The following is a 17,571-nucleotide window of genomic DNA, read 5'->3' as shown; positions in this document are numbered from 1 at the left end:
ACCGACATAATGATATGTTTTGATTTTAACCCGTCTCTGCAAACTGCAAAACTCAGAATAAGAATGGCTTGAATTCAGAATTGAATCTGGGGGAGTGAAGCTAACTGGAGGCACTGCTCTGTCTGAATCTCTCAAGTTTGACTTTAATTTGTTTTAGCAAAAAGAAGAGTCTTATCTAAAGTACAACAGTGCTGTTAAACAAGTCCCTCTTAAATAACATTACAGTCACAAGCTAGCATTAGCATTAGCATTAGCATTAGCCAACAGTTTTTCAGTGAGTCACTCTCACCTTTTTAAAAAAGTAAATGTGTAACGTACCAAAGCAAGTCAGAAAACATCTCCAAACATGAAAACTGCTTTAGGCCCCAGTAAAACATCTAAACTATTAAAACCATCAGTTCAACTCATTTTAACTCTGTATATTTGATTTTTTTACCCAGAGCCTTTTCCCAGTGCAGACAGCTGTTTACCACAGAACAGTCGTCAAAGTCCATTGTTCAAAGATAAAATCGTCTCTGAAACGTTGTTTTTGCACCGTGTAAATCCACATTTTAAACCATGAATCGTTTTATAAAATCACATTTTTGCAACATCAAAACAGCATCAGTTTTCTGCAGAAATTTTTGATATTTTAATCTTGTCAAGTCATTTTTTGTATTTTTTACTTTATGTTTAATCTTTTTTTCCCCTCCATTTTTCAAATAATTTGCTTTTACCCTGGAGAACCCACGGGGTCAAATTTGGCCACAGTTATTTCCTGCTACACAAAAAAAACAAACAAACAAAAAAAAAAAGTCAAATTTCATTTCAAAAAATTCCAAAAGCCCAGAGTGTCACTTCTGGCCCCTGCATAGCGACACCTAGTGGATGAATATTGAACTAAAATGAGCCACAGTGATAGTGACGAGACGTCTGACCACAGGATGTTTTGTTGAGCTGAAAATTAACCAAACACAATCATCTCAACAAACCAGCACTTGGTAAAACTGTGTTTGTTTTTTTTTTTGTGTTAATCTTTTTAGTAATATCTTGCAGAATGTCTAGAAGTACATTTTATATTCTTTGTGGATAAATTAACAAGCCCAATGGGTCAAATTTGACCCCGATCCTAAATTAGGGAGTAAAGGGTTAAGTAGAAAAAGTGGATGTTTCAGTGAATTTATAACAGTAAATTAAAGCAATGTTCATCATTTTAGAAGAAGAAAAAGGTTCTTGGGTTCTCCAGGGTTTAAAAATAAATGTATTAAAACAACCTCAGAAACAATTGTTATCTAAAGTGCAAAAATGTCCCAAAATAGGAATGTAAATCCTTAAAGCCACAGTATGTACCTTTTTCGACTAAAATAATAGTATTTTGTTTGACTTTTCTCTTTTCGGTTGCGTTTGTTGCTCCACAAACTTCACTCTTATTTGTCCTGGAGCAGGGCCTCCTGCTTGTTTCAGTGGAAATGTTGGCATAAAACTTATCTTCATGGAGAATGTTCCAAAGTATGGCTTTAACATTGTATTTCCACGGAATCATGCAGGTGACGTGCCACCTCCAGAAAGTTACATACTGAATCTTTAAACAAAGGAGCCAAAACTGCTCCATTTGAATTTTTGAGCCTTAACTCACTTTAACTTGTCCTCAGAGCAAAGTAGTTTTTCTGTGGATCAGACGACAGGGACGACACAGACGTCTGATCAGAGCCTTTCTGTTCCAGGTTCATCCTGAATGTCCATAGTCATTTTGTTTTTGTTTCTTGTATTCACATTCACACACTCGTACACATTTACATTTGTGTTTCTTCTGTTTTCCTTCCTCACTGTCTCAGATGAATAAGCTGCTGCTGCTGCACAGGTCGTGTTTGGTCTGGACTCACTTCCCCTCTCTCTCCTGGATTATGTCTTTTACAAAGACAAAATGGCCGCCGATGCTTTCTATGTATTTTTACCAGTGACTGTAAATACTTGTTCTATTTTTGTTTAAGAGAATGTTTTCAAAAATGAACTCTTGTTTCTCCAAGTCTACTGATCTGATTAAAATGTCAACAGGATATGGCTGTTTGTCAGTGGTTTGTCTTTCTGTGCTAATATCAATAACACACAGGCAAACAAGTGTCTTGCCCAAAGACATAAAAACGGTATGCATAGCCAGCAGCAGGATTCCAACTTCCAACAACCATAAGAATAAAGCTCCTTGTCAAAGCCTGAGTCAGATCTCTGAAGCTCGGCAGGACTGGGCCTGGTCAGGACGTGGAGACCGCTGGGAATACCAGGCCACAGGGGGGCGCCAGTGGATAAAACTGTTATTGTGTCCTTAGGCAAGACACTTCCCCCACATTGCCTAGTATGAATGTGGTGTGTGAGTGTTGGTCAGAGGGGCCAATGGCACAGACTGGCAGCCTCTGTCAGTCTGCCCCAGGGCAGCTGTGGCTACAGTAGTGTCTCTTACACCAGTGAGTGTGGAGTGAATGAAGAATGCACCAAACTGTAAAGCCACATTATATATATGAGTTTGTGTTTGAACTTTTTTATTTGTGGCTGAAAACACAATAAGACTCATATTTCCATGGTTTTCTATGAGTTCATGGTTTAGTTTGTTTGGTGTGGCTCCGGTCGGCTTCTCCAAGTTGAAGAAAGGTTGATAAAAGACCACATGTACTAATTACTATGGTCTACACCACTGTGTCTCCTCCTCCTTCTTATTGGACAAAAACACTGCCTCAGAACATAAAAATACAACATACTTTCTTATGGGAGTATTGAACCCAATCAAACAAACAAGGACCAAAGTAGCACATATACAGACTGTACACTTACTGCATGTGGTGCCTGTTTATGAGTTTGTAAAGTTCATATTGAACACAGTGATTTGTTCAGTACAGACACTAGTGTGAGGCTGATGTCTGCAGTTTGTCTTTGAGAGGAAATAACACATTAGAAAAGAAATCTCTGCTCAAATCAAGTCAAAATAAAACATGTACAAAGTGATTTTTCTACAGATTTGACTGTTGTATTTTACACAGAGGAGGGTGAGTGTGTCGGAGCACACACACACACTGAGGAGTCAGAAGAACAGAGCGTAAACCCAGGGAGCAGAGTGTGAGTGAATGTGGTGTTGAAGGTGTGGAGGTGGGTCAGTTGGTCAGAGGAGACTGTGTAGAAGGACAGAGAGCCAGCAGGACAGTCCACAAACACTGAGACTGTCCCAGAAGAGGAGCAGGGCTGAGGGAGGGGGGTGCGTTTGTCATTATGCCAAACAGAGAAAACACCTGCACAACAGAGCAGACTCCAGGACTGATCATTCCATCCAAACAAACTGTCATAACTGTCTCCTTTTCTTCCGATTCTTCTGTAAGACACTGATATATGAACATATCCACTCCACTGGACCTCCCAGTAACAGCGACCAGTCAGACCAGTGGAACACAGAATCTGTTCCCAGTTCTCAAATCTGTCCTGATGATCTGGATACGGCTGCTCCTCTGTCACATGTGTCACCTTCTTGTTGTTGTCAGACAGTCTGAGTTTTCTGTGAGCTGTGTTTGGATCCAGAGTGAGATCACAGAAATCTGATGGAGAGAAGACACAACACAGCAGCAGTTAGTCCCATGTGGAGACACACATTTAATTATAGTTTAATATGGGTCAATCTATTCATGAAAGATGGATTTAAAGTCAATTATTTATGATGAATGTATTTTTATTCTGATGATTTTATTTGTGAATCATGTCAGTCTTATATTTGGCTCATGTTTCTTTTGCATCAGCTCTATATTTCCTTTAGTTTCAGCCTCACATCTATTTCAGATTATTTTCAGTGTAAAACTTGAGTTTGTTGCTGCAGTGACAAAGTGCAGCTCCAGTCTCTGACGTCACTCCACACATTCTACACTCCTCTGTGCTCCTCCTGTGCTCCTCCTACACTCCTCTGTGCTCCTCCTGTGCTCCTCCTACACTCCTCTGTGCTCCTCCTGTGCTCCTCCTGTGCTCCTCCTTTGCTCCAGCAGCAGTAGTTCTGATGGGGCTTGGTGCTCCTCCTTTGCTCCTCCTTTGCTCCAGCAGCAGTAGTTCTGATGGGGCTTGGTGCTCCTCCTTTGCTCCTCCTTTGCTCCAGCAGCAGTAGTTCTGATGGGGCTTGGTGCACACAGGGGCTGAGACATGTGGCTCTGTGTTTCAGGAGCTTGTTCACAGCTTCTGTCCTTTTGCCAGTGTTTGTGTGTCTGTTGTTGTTCTAGTGATGAGGAGGAGGCAGCAGAGGCACAGCTCAGAGGAGAACAGGGGATTGGTTTAAATCCACTGTCTCCAGAAGAAGAATGAAGATCACTGTTGTGTTTGAGCTGAAACATGAGTGCAGTTACACAGCTCCAGACTGGACTCTTCAGGATCTGCTTTAAGAAGAACTCTGGATTCACACAGTCTGAGGCCACACCCACAGAGGAGAGAGAGTCGAGGGGGAGGGGCCAGTGAGTCTCAGTCTGACTGACAGATGAGACATGCTCCAGGTGTTCGGTTATTTCCCATGATGCTTTTGTTGAAACTCATAAAACAACAGTAATTTAAATCATAATAACCATGTGCCGTATTGAAGTGTTGTTTGTGTGAGACAAATAAAATTATTAAACTAATCAGTGTTAAATGGAGTAAGTCAGACTTACATCTCCAGATCGGATTCATCCATCGTTCTCCAGCAGGTCTCAGTCTAAAGGAAACACCACATCAGAGAGTGTCAGAAGAGTTTGTGTGAGAATAAAGACGACATATTGTACTTTTGTCTAGTGTAAAGTGATAATCTCTTTCACCAGTGGATCATTATAATGATAAAACTAAAGAAAATGGATGGAAGAAGACGGAATATTAATCTAAAATAATTTAATAAAAGAAACAAACCCACTGACTTCTGGGTTGTAAAATTTTGGAGACCAATGAGGTTTTAAGAACTGATTCACACATGTCCCTTTATTATACGTCACCAGAAACATCATCACAACAAAGGAGCCTCACCTCTGGAGAGATTTAAATGTAGTTCACACTAATGAGCAGCAGGTTTGTTTTTGTTTTGTTTTTTTTTTCATTTGTGATAAATAAATCCAGAGCAGTGAGAGTCGCCGTGGTGTGAAAAAAGGAGGCAGATCGGAGCCATGACGTCTTGAATACAGGAGAATAAAGATCATTCAAACATTCATGAATCACTCTAAATACAACTCTGAGTGTGTGGATTAAAACAATTACAACATAGTTAAAAGTGATTTTTGCAGAATAGTTCTCCTTTGTTGTTATGTAGAATCTGACTGTGGTTCTCAAACTGTGGTACGTGGGCCTCCTCTGGTGGGTCTAAAATCTGTTTTAATTGGATAAAAAGCACTTCTGATTTTCAATTTATTCATGATTTAGTTCAGATTAATTGTGGTCTCGAGTCTGAACTCAGTTTGAAGTTTCCTCTTACACTGAATGAATTATGTTTTTGTTTGTTTGTTTTTTTTATTGCTTTTGTTTAATTAGTTTTTTGGTGAGTATTTATAGTAGTGGTCCAAACCTGAGAGTGTCCAGTGCGCAGTGAGGGTCCTCCTGTAGAGCAGACAGGAGCTTTATTCCTGTGTCTCCTGGGTGGTTGTAGGTGAGGTCCAGTTCTGTCAGATGGGAGGAGTTGGACCTCAGAGCTGAGGCCAGAGAAGCACAGCCTTCCTCTGAGACCAGACAACCTGACAGTCTGAAGACACAAATTATTGTACAGTCAATTCATTGGTAACAATCAAACCAAAAGAGACAAAAAATGTCCCATATATTTATTTTACTTTTATGAAATGTTCTTTTCCAAAGTAGGTTATGTAACAATATTGCATAATATTACCCCCTCTGACCTGAGCTGTTCCAGTTTACAGTGAGGACTCTTCAGACCAACAGACAACATCTTCAGCCCTGAGTCCTTCAAGTCGTTGAGACTGAGATCCAGGACTGTCAGACTAGAGGACTGGGAGCTGAGGACTGAGGACAGAGCTTCACAGCTTCTCTCTGACAGGTTACAGCTGCTCAGTCTGGAGAGAGAAAACAATGTAAAAGATGTATCAAATCATCCTCTGTTAAACAAATGTTACTCACAGAGCTTTGTTGGAGGCCTTGACCACTGGCAGCAGCCTCAGGAGAGCCTCCTCTGAAGCAGAGTATTTCTTCAGCTCAAACTGGTCCAGAGCTTCTTCTGATGACAGTAAGATGAAGGCCAGAGCTGACCACTGAGCAGGAGACAGTCCACCTTCAGACAGACGTCCTGAACTCAGGACCTGTTGGATCTGCTCCACCAGAGAACGCTCATTCAGTTCATTCAGACAGTGGAGCAGGTTGATGCTCCTCTCTGCTGAAACAACCTTACTCAGCTTCTTCTTGATGTACTTAGCTGTTTTCTTATTGGTCTGGGAGCGACTTTCTGTCTGTGTCATCAGACCTTGTAGAAGGCTCTGATTGGTCGACAGTGAAAGACCCAGGAGGAAGCGGAGGAGCAGGTCCAGGTGTCCATTTGGACTCTGCAAGGCCTGGTCCACAGCTGTCTGGTAAAACTGAACTGATTTACTGCTAAAAATATTTGACCGTAATGATGTTTGTTCCTCTGAGAGCAGGTTGATCCCAGTGTTGATGAAGGTCTGATGGACATGAAGAGCAGCCAGAAACTCCTGCACACTCAGATGGATGAAGCAGTAGACCTTGTCCTGGTACAGGCCTGGCTCCTCTCTAAAGACCTGTGTGAACACTCCAGAGTACACTGAGGCCTCTGCAGCGTCCAGCCCACACTCACTCAGGTCACACTCGTAGAAGATCAGGTTTCCTTTATGCAGCTGCTCAAAGGCCAGTTTTCCCAGAGACTTCACCATCTTCCTGGTCTCTGGACTCCAGTGTGGGTCTGTCTCAGATCTTCCTTCATACTTGATGTTCTTGACTTTGGCCTGAACCACCAGGAAGTGGATGTACATCTGAGTCAGGGTCTTGGGCAGCTCTCCTCTCTCTCTGCTTTTCAACACATGCTCCAGGACTGTGGCAGCGATCCAGCAGAAGATTGGCATGTAGCACATGATGTGGAGGCTTCTGGACGTCTTGATGTGGGAGATGATTGTGTCGGCCTCATCTCTGAACCTCTTCCTGAAGTACTGCTCCTTCTGTGGGTCGGTGAACCCTCTGACCTCTGTCACCATGGAGACGCACTCAGCAGGGATCTGATTGGCCGCCGCGGGTCGTGTGGTTATCCAGAGGCGAGCGGAGGGAAGCAGGCTCCCCCTGATGAGGTTCACCAGCAGCACGTGCAGTGAGGTGGACTCTGTGGGGTCGGTCAGGGCCTTGGTTTTGGTGAAGTCCAGAGGAAGTCTGCACTCGTCCAGACCGTCAAAGATGAAGAGCACCTGGAGGTCTTCAAAGCTGCAGAGTTCTGTTTGTGTTTGACTAAAGAAGTGATGAACAAGTGTCACCAAGCTGAAGCTTCTCTCCTTCAGCACATTGAGTGCTCTGAAAGTGAACGGGAACAGCAGCTGTATGTCCTGGTTGGCTTTGCCTTCAGCCCAGTCCAGACTGAACTTCTGAGTGAGCACTGTTTTCCCGATGCCAGCCACTCCCTTTGTCAGCACTGTTCTGATTGGTCCATGTGTGTGAGCTGGGCCTTTAAACATGTCTTCACATGTGATGGCTGTCTCTGCTGGGCCTGGTTTCCTGGAGGCTGTTTCCATGTGTCTGACCTCATGTTCCTGGTTGACCTCTGAAGACCCTCCCTCTGTGATGTAGAGCTCTGTGTAGATCTGATTCAGAAGGGTGGGGTTTCCTGCTTTAGTGATGCCCTCAAACACACACTCAAACTTCTGCTGCAGATTAGACTTCAGTTCACGCCGATAAACTCCAGAATAACTCCCTGAATGAAGACAACAGATACAGGCCTGAGACTCAGAGAATATAAAACGACTGTGAGCACCTTGTTAAATGTGTTAAATGGTCCTACTGCTCCACAGACGCTCAGCCAGCTCCTTCTGTTTCATCCTCCTCAGGAAGTTCAGTGTGATCTTCAGAACAGCCTCACTGCTGCTCCTCTGCTCTTCATCCTTCACAGGCTCTAAGCATTCTGGGTAATCTGTACTCAGAACCTTGTGGAGCTTCTTCAGCTCCTTCTGGACAAAAGTGAAGATGTCCTCCTCCAGAAGCTGAACAGACACATTATAAACAACACAAATGCAGTCAGTGTCAGATCTGTGTGGAACAAGTTCTCATTCATCTGAACATTTACAAACTTTAGTGACAGACCTTAAATATGGAGTCCAGCTGTGTCTGATGGTGCTGACCACTGGAGACCTCTGGACCCTGCTGCTCCACTCTGTGAGAGAGACTCATCAAACACTTATGTTCATTTCAACTGTTTTATTCAGTGGAAACTCACGGGTCTTTGGCAAATTCAATAGGATGTCCCATAGACCAGTCACTCCTGAGGGACTCACAGATGGGACCAGGTTCAGATGGAGGATGTTTCTGGTGGATCCTGAGACACAGAAGAAAACACACTTCAGTCACAGTAAAACACATGGGACTGTTATGACTCAGGTCTGATACTTGTACAAAGTGTTCATGAGGCCCTCACCACAGACGCTGCAGTGCCACAGTTTGAACAAAGAAACACCACATTTTACAAAGTATTTTCTCTTTCATTATTTCTCTAAATTCATTCTATTGTTAACATGTTTTAATTTTAAACCTCAAAGTTGTTCATGTCCAGACTCTGGTCCAGGTCGAGGCCTGACAGTGACACTGAATGTAATGGATGTTTGTTAAACGTTTTCACTCTTAAAATCCTTCAGTGTCTGTGTTTAAATGCACACTTAAAATCTGATCATAATCTGATTTCTACAGTTGTGAGATTACTCAAATGTGACTTAAAACAGTAAAATCCGATGTGATTTCATTCAGATTTTTACACCTCATGTGTTAAAGAAGAAAATAGATCAAAAAGGTCAAACAAACGCAGCAACGACAAAGATCAGTGAAGACTAAAATCAGTTGAGTTTGACCCTAATCCTACAATGACCCGACACATGTAAACCTGGTGTTTGTGGTCAGATTTCTTCTGTGCATGTAAACACACTCCAACAGGCAGATCTAATCTTTGGCTCAGACTCACTGTAGACCATGCTCCTTTTTAAAATTAATCGCTCGTCCAATAGAGTGTTCACTCTCCAGCGCCGCCCTGCTGGTGGTGGGAGGGGCTGCGTCCTCTCTGGTCTCTCTCTGATCCATGCTCAGTCCAGAGTCCTACAGAATGACATCACACTGTTTAGCCCCGCCCACTGCTCACATGGTTCATCTCATGTAGTTTTGTCAAGTGTCTCCATAAAGAAACTTTCACATCAAAATGTAAAGAAGGAGACGCCAAAAGAGCTAAACATTTATGAAATACAACTGTACAATGAAATGTTCACATTGAGAAGAAACAAAAACACAAAATGACCTTCCATCAAACAAACAATAATCAGAACTCAGACTTTTACTTATATCTGATTTATAAAGACATGGGCCACAAAGAAAACACTCCACATATTAGATAATGAATAATTAACACCATCTGAAGAAAAATTAGATAAGAAGTTATTAACGAGTTCTATTAAAAACATGGGAAAAACACAGTCTGATCTGAAGGAAAAATAAATAATAGTTATTATAAAAACAGTTAATTAAATACTATAAAAAACTGTGTGACATAACGACACAACAAGACTGAAACCAGGAAATAAACCAGGAAATAAACCAGGAAATAAACCAGGACCAAGTCAGGTTTAAACTAAACCAGGACTAAACCAGGACTAAACCAGGACTAAACCAGGAGTAAACCAGGACTAAACCCAGTGTTAGACAGAATCAAACTGGTGAAACCTGAGCGGATCCAAAGTGTCTCAAAGAAAATGCGTAGCTGAAGGAAGTGGCTTTTTTGTTTCTTCTTCCTGGAGTGAGTCAGAGCTGCTCTTCTATTGGCTGCAGTCCAGGTGGGCGGGGCTTCACTCAGATGAGTGACAGGAGGCTGAGCTCTGTGTCTGTGTGGGCCTCATTTAGTCTGACACAGATGAAATGAGTCAGTAGGACACAAATATGGAGGAGAGGAAAGCTCCGGTTCTGATAAGGACTAAACCAGGACTAAAGACAAACTCACCATGATCTGTTTACTATTTACACCCCTCTTATCTACAACTGGGGCCAGTTTAGGCCAATACTGAGACTGAAAACTACTGCATTTATGCTTAACATTCTGTTTAATAGAAGATGTATTACTTTAAAAAAAAAAATATTATCAGGATATACTGTCGATTCATCCACTGTTATTTAGATGATAATAATAATGTTACTAATCTTTAAAGACACTGGTTTATTGAGCATTGACTGTTTCACTGTTGGATATTTTGATAAGTCCCATGAGGCGACTGCTGCTGTGACTTTGGTCTTCACAAAAGTTTAAAATATAAACAGACTTTTCATCTCCTGTTATCAGAACTACTTAGAATAAACATTATCTTAAGAGCCACTACTACAAATATTAAAAATAAATGTGAAAAAAATGACACTTTATTACGACAGATGAAGAGTGGGAACATTTACAAAAATCTCACTGGAGGAGCACAAAATCTCCTGTTTGGAAAAGATTCTGTTGTAAAAATATACTGTGGTATTTTCTGATCCCAGGTCAAAGGTCACATTATTCACAGGTAAAGGCCTGTAGCTGCAGAGGGTGTGTCTGTCAGAGAGTCCATCATTATCATGTGTGTCGAGTCTGTCCTACTGTTCTGAAAGAATAAATCATATCTTCATTAAATAATATCTGAACATTTGAGCTTAAATCTTAAAACACTTTACATTCTAAAGTCTGAAAACCATGAGTACTGGAGCTGGTATTTCACATGTTCTATCTTAAAAGGATTATTCAAAAGAGAAATACACAAATGTTGTACCTGATCAGTTACATTAGAGACAAAGACCATGAGCCCAATATATCTGTCCATGTCCAGCACAGACCTGTGAACACAGTCATTTTGCATGTGTCCCTTTTAAAATGGACATTCATTATTGTTTCAGTTTCTAAAGGACGACCCCTTGGATAGTCCTTTAGAATGTTCTGAAACCTGCTGTTCTGTTCTGTTAATTCTGAAGTCATGTTAGAACTGAGTTAAACGTCAGAATGGCGTCACGAACAGGATCCTACTCCATTCATCCTGTTGGTGGTGCCATTGTGTGAAGGAGCTGCTGCAGTTGTTCAGATGTGATGACGTCTGACACAGAGGCTCTGGGGTTTATTCAGGCTCTGGATCTGCACACACATGTTAGCATTGTTAGCATCATAGCATGTTATTTTCTATTTGATGCCACAAACAAATGGAACCAAATTTTTCCTCGTGTTTAGGTACGACATGAAAAGTAGTTTAATGTTTATGTCACATTCACAAACCTTAGAAACAATAAACAGCACAGAGTTTGTGTTTGAACTTCTGAACAGAAGCTCTGCTTGTGTATAAGTCTCTCCATGGCCTAGGTCCAAAGTTCATCTCTGACATGTTAGTGCCATATGAACCATCTCACACTCTGAGGACTTCAGGGACCGGCCTCCTGCTGGTCCCAGAGTCAGGACTAAACATGGGGAATCAGTGTTTCAGTTTTCTGCAGCTAAAACCTGGAACATTCTTCCTGAAGATGTGAGACAGGCCTCTACTTTGATAATGTTTAAATCCAGGCTCAAAACAGTTCTGTTTATCTGTGCAGACGACTGAAAGGTTTTTCTTCTGTTCTTCTGTTTTAATGGTAATTTTATGATAATTATTTGTGTTTTGATTTGTGTGATTTTAATGTCTTTCTTATTCTGTAAAGCACTTTGAATTACCTTGTGTGTGAATTGTGCTGTACAAATACACTTGTCTTGCCTTACAGTGACCGGCCACCCCCCTGGTCTCCAAAGTAGATTTTTCATGACTTTTTCCCACAGGCTTTCCACAAAAATGTATATTATATATTTGAAAACTTGCTCAGGGCTAATTAGACGTAACTAATGACGACAAGACCTATATTTTTATTTAAAATCTGCATGTAAAACTTTATAAACAGCAAAGTTGTTAAAGCATCTCAAACATACTTATAGTAATCAGCACATAACTGCATGCAAAAATAAGTGTATTATGGATATTAGTTAGCACATAGCTAGTTGTCTTTAAACTCATTTGAATGTGGGAAAAATGAATGGTAAATGAACGAGACCAGAGCAGAGTTGGAAGTGGGCGGGACTGTGGAGCTCCATCGCTTATATGGGTGAAAGAAATGACTTTGTATTATCTGTACAGAAGTGAAGCTGTTAGAACATTTGACAGGCTCCAATCACTGCTTCTGATGCTTTTGTTCACATTCTAGTTCTTCCATAAGACGAGTACTGCAACAAATGATTTTACAATGAAGGAGAAGCTCAGTGGAAGTCACTTCAGTGGAGGAAGTACTACATTTAGTTACTTAAGTCAAAATATTAAAGTACCTGTTTAAAAATGGACTTAAAGAGTAAAAAGTCAAAGTATTTGACACAGATTTTGAGATCTAATAAAGCTTCAAATGTAGTGATTTTTGTTTGCTCAAATTATGAACATGAAATAAAAATAAACCCCTCAATCTTTTAAGAAATACTTTTACTTTTCAGTTCAAAAATACAGTGGAGTAGAAAGTACCATTACCCGCTCTCAAATGTAGTGAAGTAAAAGTAAAAGGTTTAAAACTGACTTAAGTACAGATACCTAACATGTATACTGAAGTACAGTACTTTACTACCTTTACTTTGTTACATTCCACCACTGCTGGTCGTGTATTACTTGAGAAAATCAGTGTGAAAACCAATGAAGTGATGTAAACACATTTGACACACAGTGAACATTGCACTGCTCTATATACCTGTTTGGTGATACTGCGGATATCCCACAGGGGCACTGGGTTGTACTTGTTACAAAAGTCCATTAGGCTCATGTCCAACATTTCAAAAATCATTCTTTTCCCCAAAGGAGTGTGGAACGCCTCCAAAAACTTCACAATGTTCTTCTGGTCCATCCCTTCAGCCGTCAGACGACACAGGAGAGAGACCTGAACACAGAAGAATGAGTTACATGTTTACATCTTTAAAGATCAATATAAAATGTGTATCACTCCATTAAAGTGCATATGGTTATTTCACTAAAACTATTATGTTTAAGATTTGACTCATATTCTTGCCTAGTTTTTTCTATTGTTTTTATTTTGGTGAAGTTTATAATTTGCCTTCCTGGTTGGACACGGGCAGCAGATGTGATATGCACAGAGGTAACTCCATAACTGCTCCCCAGCGGCGTTAACAAGGGCCAAGACTTGCCTTAATTACACAATAGTAATAATTAGACTTCAAAATAAACGTCGACACAGTTTATGATCAATGTTAAAACTCACTGCTACTTCCTGTGTGTCTTTGTACTTATTTTTTCCACTTAACTCATGTAAAACTCTGATCATTATTTAGCGCATGTACTACCCCACCAAAACCAAGTCATAATTGTAAATGTGTGAAAAGCTGTCATATGCACTTTAAATAGTATCATAACAGGGACTTACCTCCTTCTCTGTGTCCTGTTTGAATAAGTTTAAGCGCTACAACCTCCTGAGTGTCTTTTTTTTTGAAAACCCTGCCTCTGTCACACTTAAACTACAACAGATATGTTTGAGTCAAGATGCAGAGAAATACAGGTAGTACCTCAGCTGAGTCACTGTAAATGAAACATAGCTGCTTTTTTAAGGCAAAGTGTCATGTACATTATGTAGATTAAGTTTAGTAAAACGTTGTAAAAGTCAGAAGGTCAAATAAAAACCTCATGTTTCTCTGGACTTCCACAGTGGTTGCTGGTCCTTTTAATCCTACCCAGACATTTGATCATTTGATCCGTAGTACAGTTTGGAGACGAGACTAAAGAAAGTTTTGTACCACATTATAATAACTACACCTTAATTAGGCTTATTAAAGCATGAACAATAATGTTCTTCAGGCTTAGTAAATAATTAAATCAGACCTATTCTGCAAAATCCACTTTTCAGAGCTTTTAACAATGTTGTAGTGAGTAAATGAGAAGCTTAAATATTTTTAAGTTGTATTTGGAGCAAATCTTTAATCACTTCCTTTCAAGACGCCATTTAGCCAAGTCCAGCGGTACAGGCCCACTGCTCCGTACCAGTTTCATTTTTTTAATCGATGATGCACATTGGTGTTGAAGGATCTCGCTATCCACCAGCAGAGGCCGCCAAAGGGTGAGTGAACCTGACGCCACACAGCTTATAAAGCTTTAGTAGTTAAAAATATCATGTAGTAGTTATAAGAGATTAATTTGCCGAGCTAAATTGCTAAGGATACTTATTATTATGTTATTCAATTATTCATTATATATGCAAAGTTTTGTCATTTTGATAAATTTACTTTTATCTTTAATTTTACATTTATGCTTTTGCTCTACATGGGGACACTAAATGATGTTATATTTATGTGATATATTTGGGTTTAAAATGATATGTTGAAATTAGACATAAGTTGTTTAGAAATAATTGTCAAACACCATCGTGGCCTATGTCAGAGTTAAGATACAATAGTGAGGAGACTTCAACAGGAAGTCCCCACTTCCTTTTTCGGTAATTTCAGATCTAACTGTAATCTTAACTATAACTGTATTTGTAACTAAAAGTCTGCGCTGGGATTACTTGTGTCACGGAGTCACAGAGTTCATGGGAGTGGACAATTCTCAAACTGGTTGATAACTGGACAATGATGATGTAATGCCCCTTGTGAACTGTATATAATCTTTATTTTTGAGAGCAGATGGTTCTTCTCTACTGAGGGGCGATACTTGCTCTCATGTACTGAATTACTGTTTGTCTGGCTGGTCCGCTGAGATCAATTCCCTGGCGTATGGTGTGGCAATGCGTCTCATCCCTCGTTGGGTTTTGCTTTGTATGGTGCTCGGGTCTCATCGGTGCCGGATTCACATTTAAATTGAAGTTAGGCTTTCAGTTTATATTCTGGGGGAGTGAATGGTGTATGGGACCTCATGGTGACTAGCACCGCTCCAATACACCGTTTATGCTGCCTAATCCCAAGCACTGACTCAGGCAAGGAGCAGGGGCTGCTTTCATATCCTGTCATGTGTTACAATTGAGGGTCCTTGTGTATCCTGGGCGGCGAAAGCAATAAACATCCCAAAAAAGACACTTATACTGATTGCATCTCATTTGTGCCTCTCTGAGAAGTCTCTTAAGTAGTTAAAATTTTAATATCCTGGTCAACGTTTAACAAGCATCGCTCCAGACTGGTACGTCTCCTTTGTTTTTGCACTTTTCACTACTGGTAGGTTATCCAACCTTGTGTGGTAAAAGGGTTTTTATGGGTTACTGTTAGGGGTCCACGGGGGTCTCTCCCTTAGGAGAAAAAGTTATTCACATTTGCTCTACTGCTGCGGCAATTCAACAGTAGGATTCAGAAGCTTCACATAGTCATTTGTTGTGATGACGTTTACAGTGATGTCAGCTCCCAGTTTCAGGCACCGCAGTTTAACACAGAAGTCAGTTTATTATTATTATTGACTTATTTCTTTTATCAAGTTGTTTAGATGAATATTGCAATTTAAAATGTCCAAATTATAACATGATGATCCTCGGGTGTCAGAGATTTTAACTATAGATCAGACACAATAGGTTTTCTTTAAGGGGTTAGGAGTTGGGTATAAAGTACTGACTAAACCTTCTTTATAAACCATTTGTTCATGATGATTTAAGTCTTTGTTCATGCTTTATTAAGGCCATTAAAAGTGGTACCAAAATTCTGTAGAGACGGTTGTTTTGAGTTAATGGGACTGTACAGTTCACACTCGTGCTTTATTTTACTGTTACAAAACAACTGGACTCAGTCAAATCAGTCATTGTAAATATCACTTAAACCTTTTACCGACATAATGATATGTTTTGATTTTAACCCGTCTCTGCAAACTGCAAAACTCAGAATAAGAATGGCTTGAATTCAGAATTGAATCTGGGGGAGTGAAGCTAACTGGAGGCACTGCTCTGTCTGAATCTCTCAAGTTTGACTTTAATTTGTTTTAGCAAAAAGAAGAGTCTTATCTAAAGTACAACAGTGCTGTTAAACAAGTCCCTCTTAAATAACATTACAGTCACAAGCTAGCATTAGCATTAGCATTAGCCAACAGTTTTTCAGTGAGTCACTCTCACCTTTTAAAAAAAGTAAATGTGTAACGTACCAAAGCAAGTCAGAAAACATCTCCAAACATGAAAACTGCTTTAGGCCCCAGTAAAACATCTAAACTATTAAAACCATCAGTTCAACTCATTTTAACTCTGTATATTTGATTTTTTTACCCAGAGCCTTTTCCCAGTGCAGACAGCTGTTTACCACAGAGCAGTCGTCAAAGTCCATTGTTCAAAGATAAAATCGTCTCTGAAACGTTGTTTTTGCACCGTGTAAATCCACATTTTAAACCATGAATCGTTTTATAAAATCACATTTTTGCAACATCAAAACAGCATCAGTTTTCTGCAGAAATTTTTGATATTTTAATCTTGTCAAGTCATTTTTTGTATTTTTTACTTTATGTTTAATCTTTTTTTCCCCTCCATTTTTCAAATAATTTGCTTTTACCCTGGAGAACCCACGGGGTCAAATTTGGCCACAGTTATTTCCTGCTACACAAAAAAAACAAACAAACAAAAAAAAAAAGTCAAATTTCATTTCAAAAAATTCCAAAAGCCCAGAGTGTCACTTCTGGCCCCTGCATAGCGACACCTAGTGGATGAATATTGAACTAAAATGAGCCACAGTGATAGTGACGAGACGTCTGACCACAGGATGTTTTGTTGAGCTGAAAATTAACCAAACACAATCATCTCAACAAACCAGCACTTGGTAAAACTGTGTTTGTTTGTTTTTTGTGTTAATCTTTTTAGTAATATCTTGCAGAATGTCTAGAAGTACATTTTATATTCTTTGTGGATAAATTAACAAGCCCAATGGGTCAAATTTGACCCCGATCCTAAATTAGGGAGTAAAGGGTTAAGTAGAAAAAGTGGATGTTTCAGTGAATTTATAACAGTAAATTAAAGCAATGTTCATAATTTTAGAAGAAGAAAAGGGTTCTTGGATTCTCCAGGGTTTAAAAATAAATGTATTAAAACAACCTCAGAAACAATTGTTATCTAAAGTGCAAAAATGTCCCAAAATAGGAATGTAAATCCTTAAAGCCACAGTATGTACCTTTTTCGACTAAAATAATAGTATTTTGTTTGACTTTTCTCTTTTCGGTTGCGTTTGTTGCTCCACAAACTTCACTCTTATTTGTCCTGGAGCAGGGCCTCCTGCTTGTTTCAATGGAAATGTTGGCATAAAACTTATCTTCATGGAGAATGTTCCAAAGTATGGCTTTAACATTGTATTTCCACGGAATCGTGCAGGTGACGTGCCACCTCCAGAAAGTTACATACTGTATCTTTAAACAAAGGAGCCAAAACTGCTTCATTTGAATTTTTGAGCCTTAACTCACT

The 17,571-nt window shown here is 39.9% G+C and overlaps 1 protein-coding gene across 2 annotated transcripts in view; it reads right to left on the bottom strand.

The window, feature by feature from the left end:
* LOC117381193 (NLR family CARD domain-containing protein 3-like) overlaps positions 1-9,892 on the bottom strand; it is a 44,640-nt gene extending 34,748 nt beyond the window's left edge. The window contains exons 1-9 of one of the 2 annotated variants that reach the window (XM_033978095.2): positions 9,122-9,892; positions 8,387-8,485; positions 8,254-8,323; positions 7,955-8,153; positions 6,082-7,867; positions 5,844-6,017; positions 5,519-5,692; positions 4,641-4,684; positions 2,490-3,554 (exon numbers count right to left, since the gene is read on the bottom strand). In XM_033978095.2, the coding sequence (XP_033833986.1) occupies positions 3,001-3,554; positions 4,641-4,684; positions 5,519-5,692; positions 5,844-6,017; positions 6,082-7,867; positions 7,955-8,153; positions 8,254-8,323; positions 8,387-8,485; positions 9,122-9,237 (3,216 nt within the window). In that variant the 5' untranslated portion in view covers positions 9,238-9,892 and the 3' untranslated portion in view covers positions 2,490-3,000. Of the gene's footprint in view, positions 1-2,489; positions 3,555-4,640; positions 4,685-5,518; positions 5,693-5,843; positions 6,018-6,081; positions 7,868-7,954; positions 8,154-8,253; positions 8,324-8,386; positions 8,486-9,121 lie in introns of those variants that run through there. The other variant, XM_055226613.1, reaches the window with a different exon arrangement.
* Positions 9,893-17,571: the final 7,679 nt, after the last annotated feature.

Source organism: Periophthalmus magnuspinnatus, chromosome 14, assembly GCF_009829125.3.
Source record: "Periophthalmus magnuspinnatus isolate fPerMag1 chromosome 14, fPerMag1.2.pri, whole genome shotgun sequence".
NCBI classification, from domain to species: Eukaryota; Metazoa; Chordata; class Actinopteri; order Gobiiformes; family Gobiidae; genus Periophthalmus; species Periophthalmus magnuspinnatus.
Note: the sequence above shows the minus strand (reverse complement) of the source record. Positions and strands in the feature narration are given on the sequence as shown.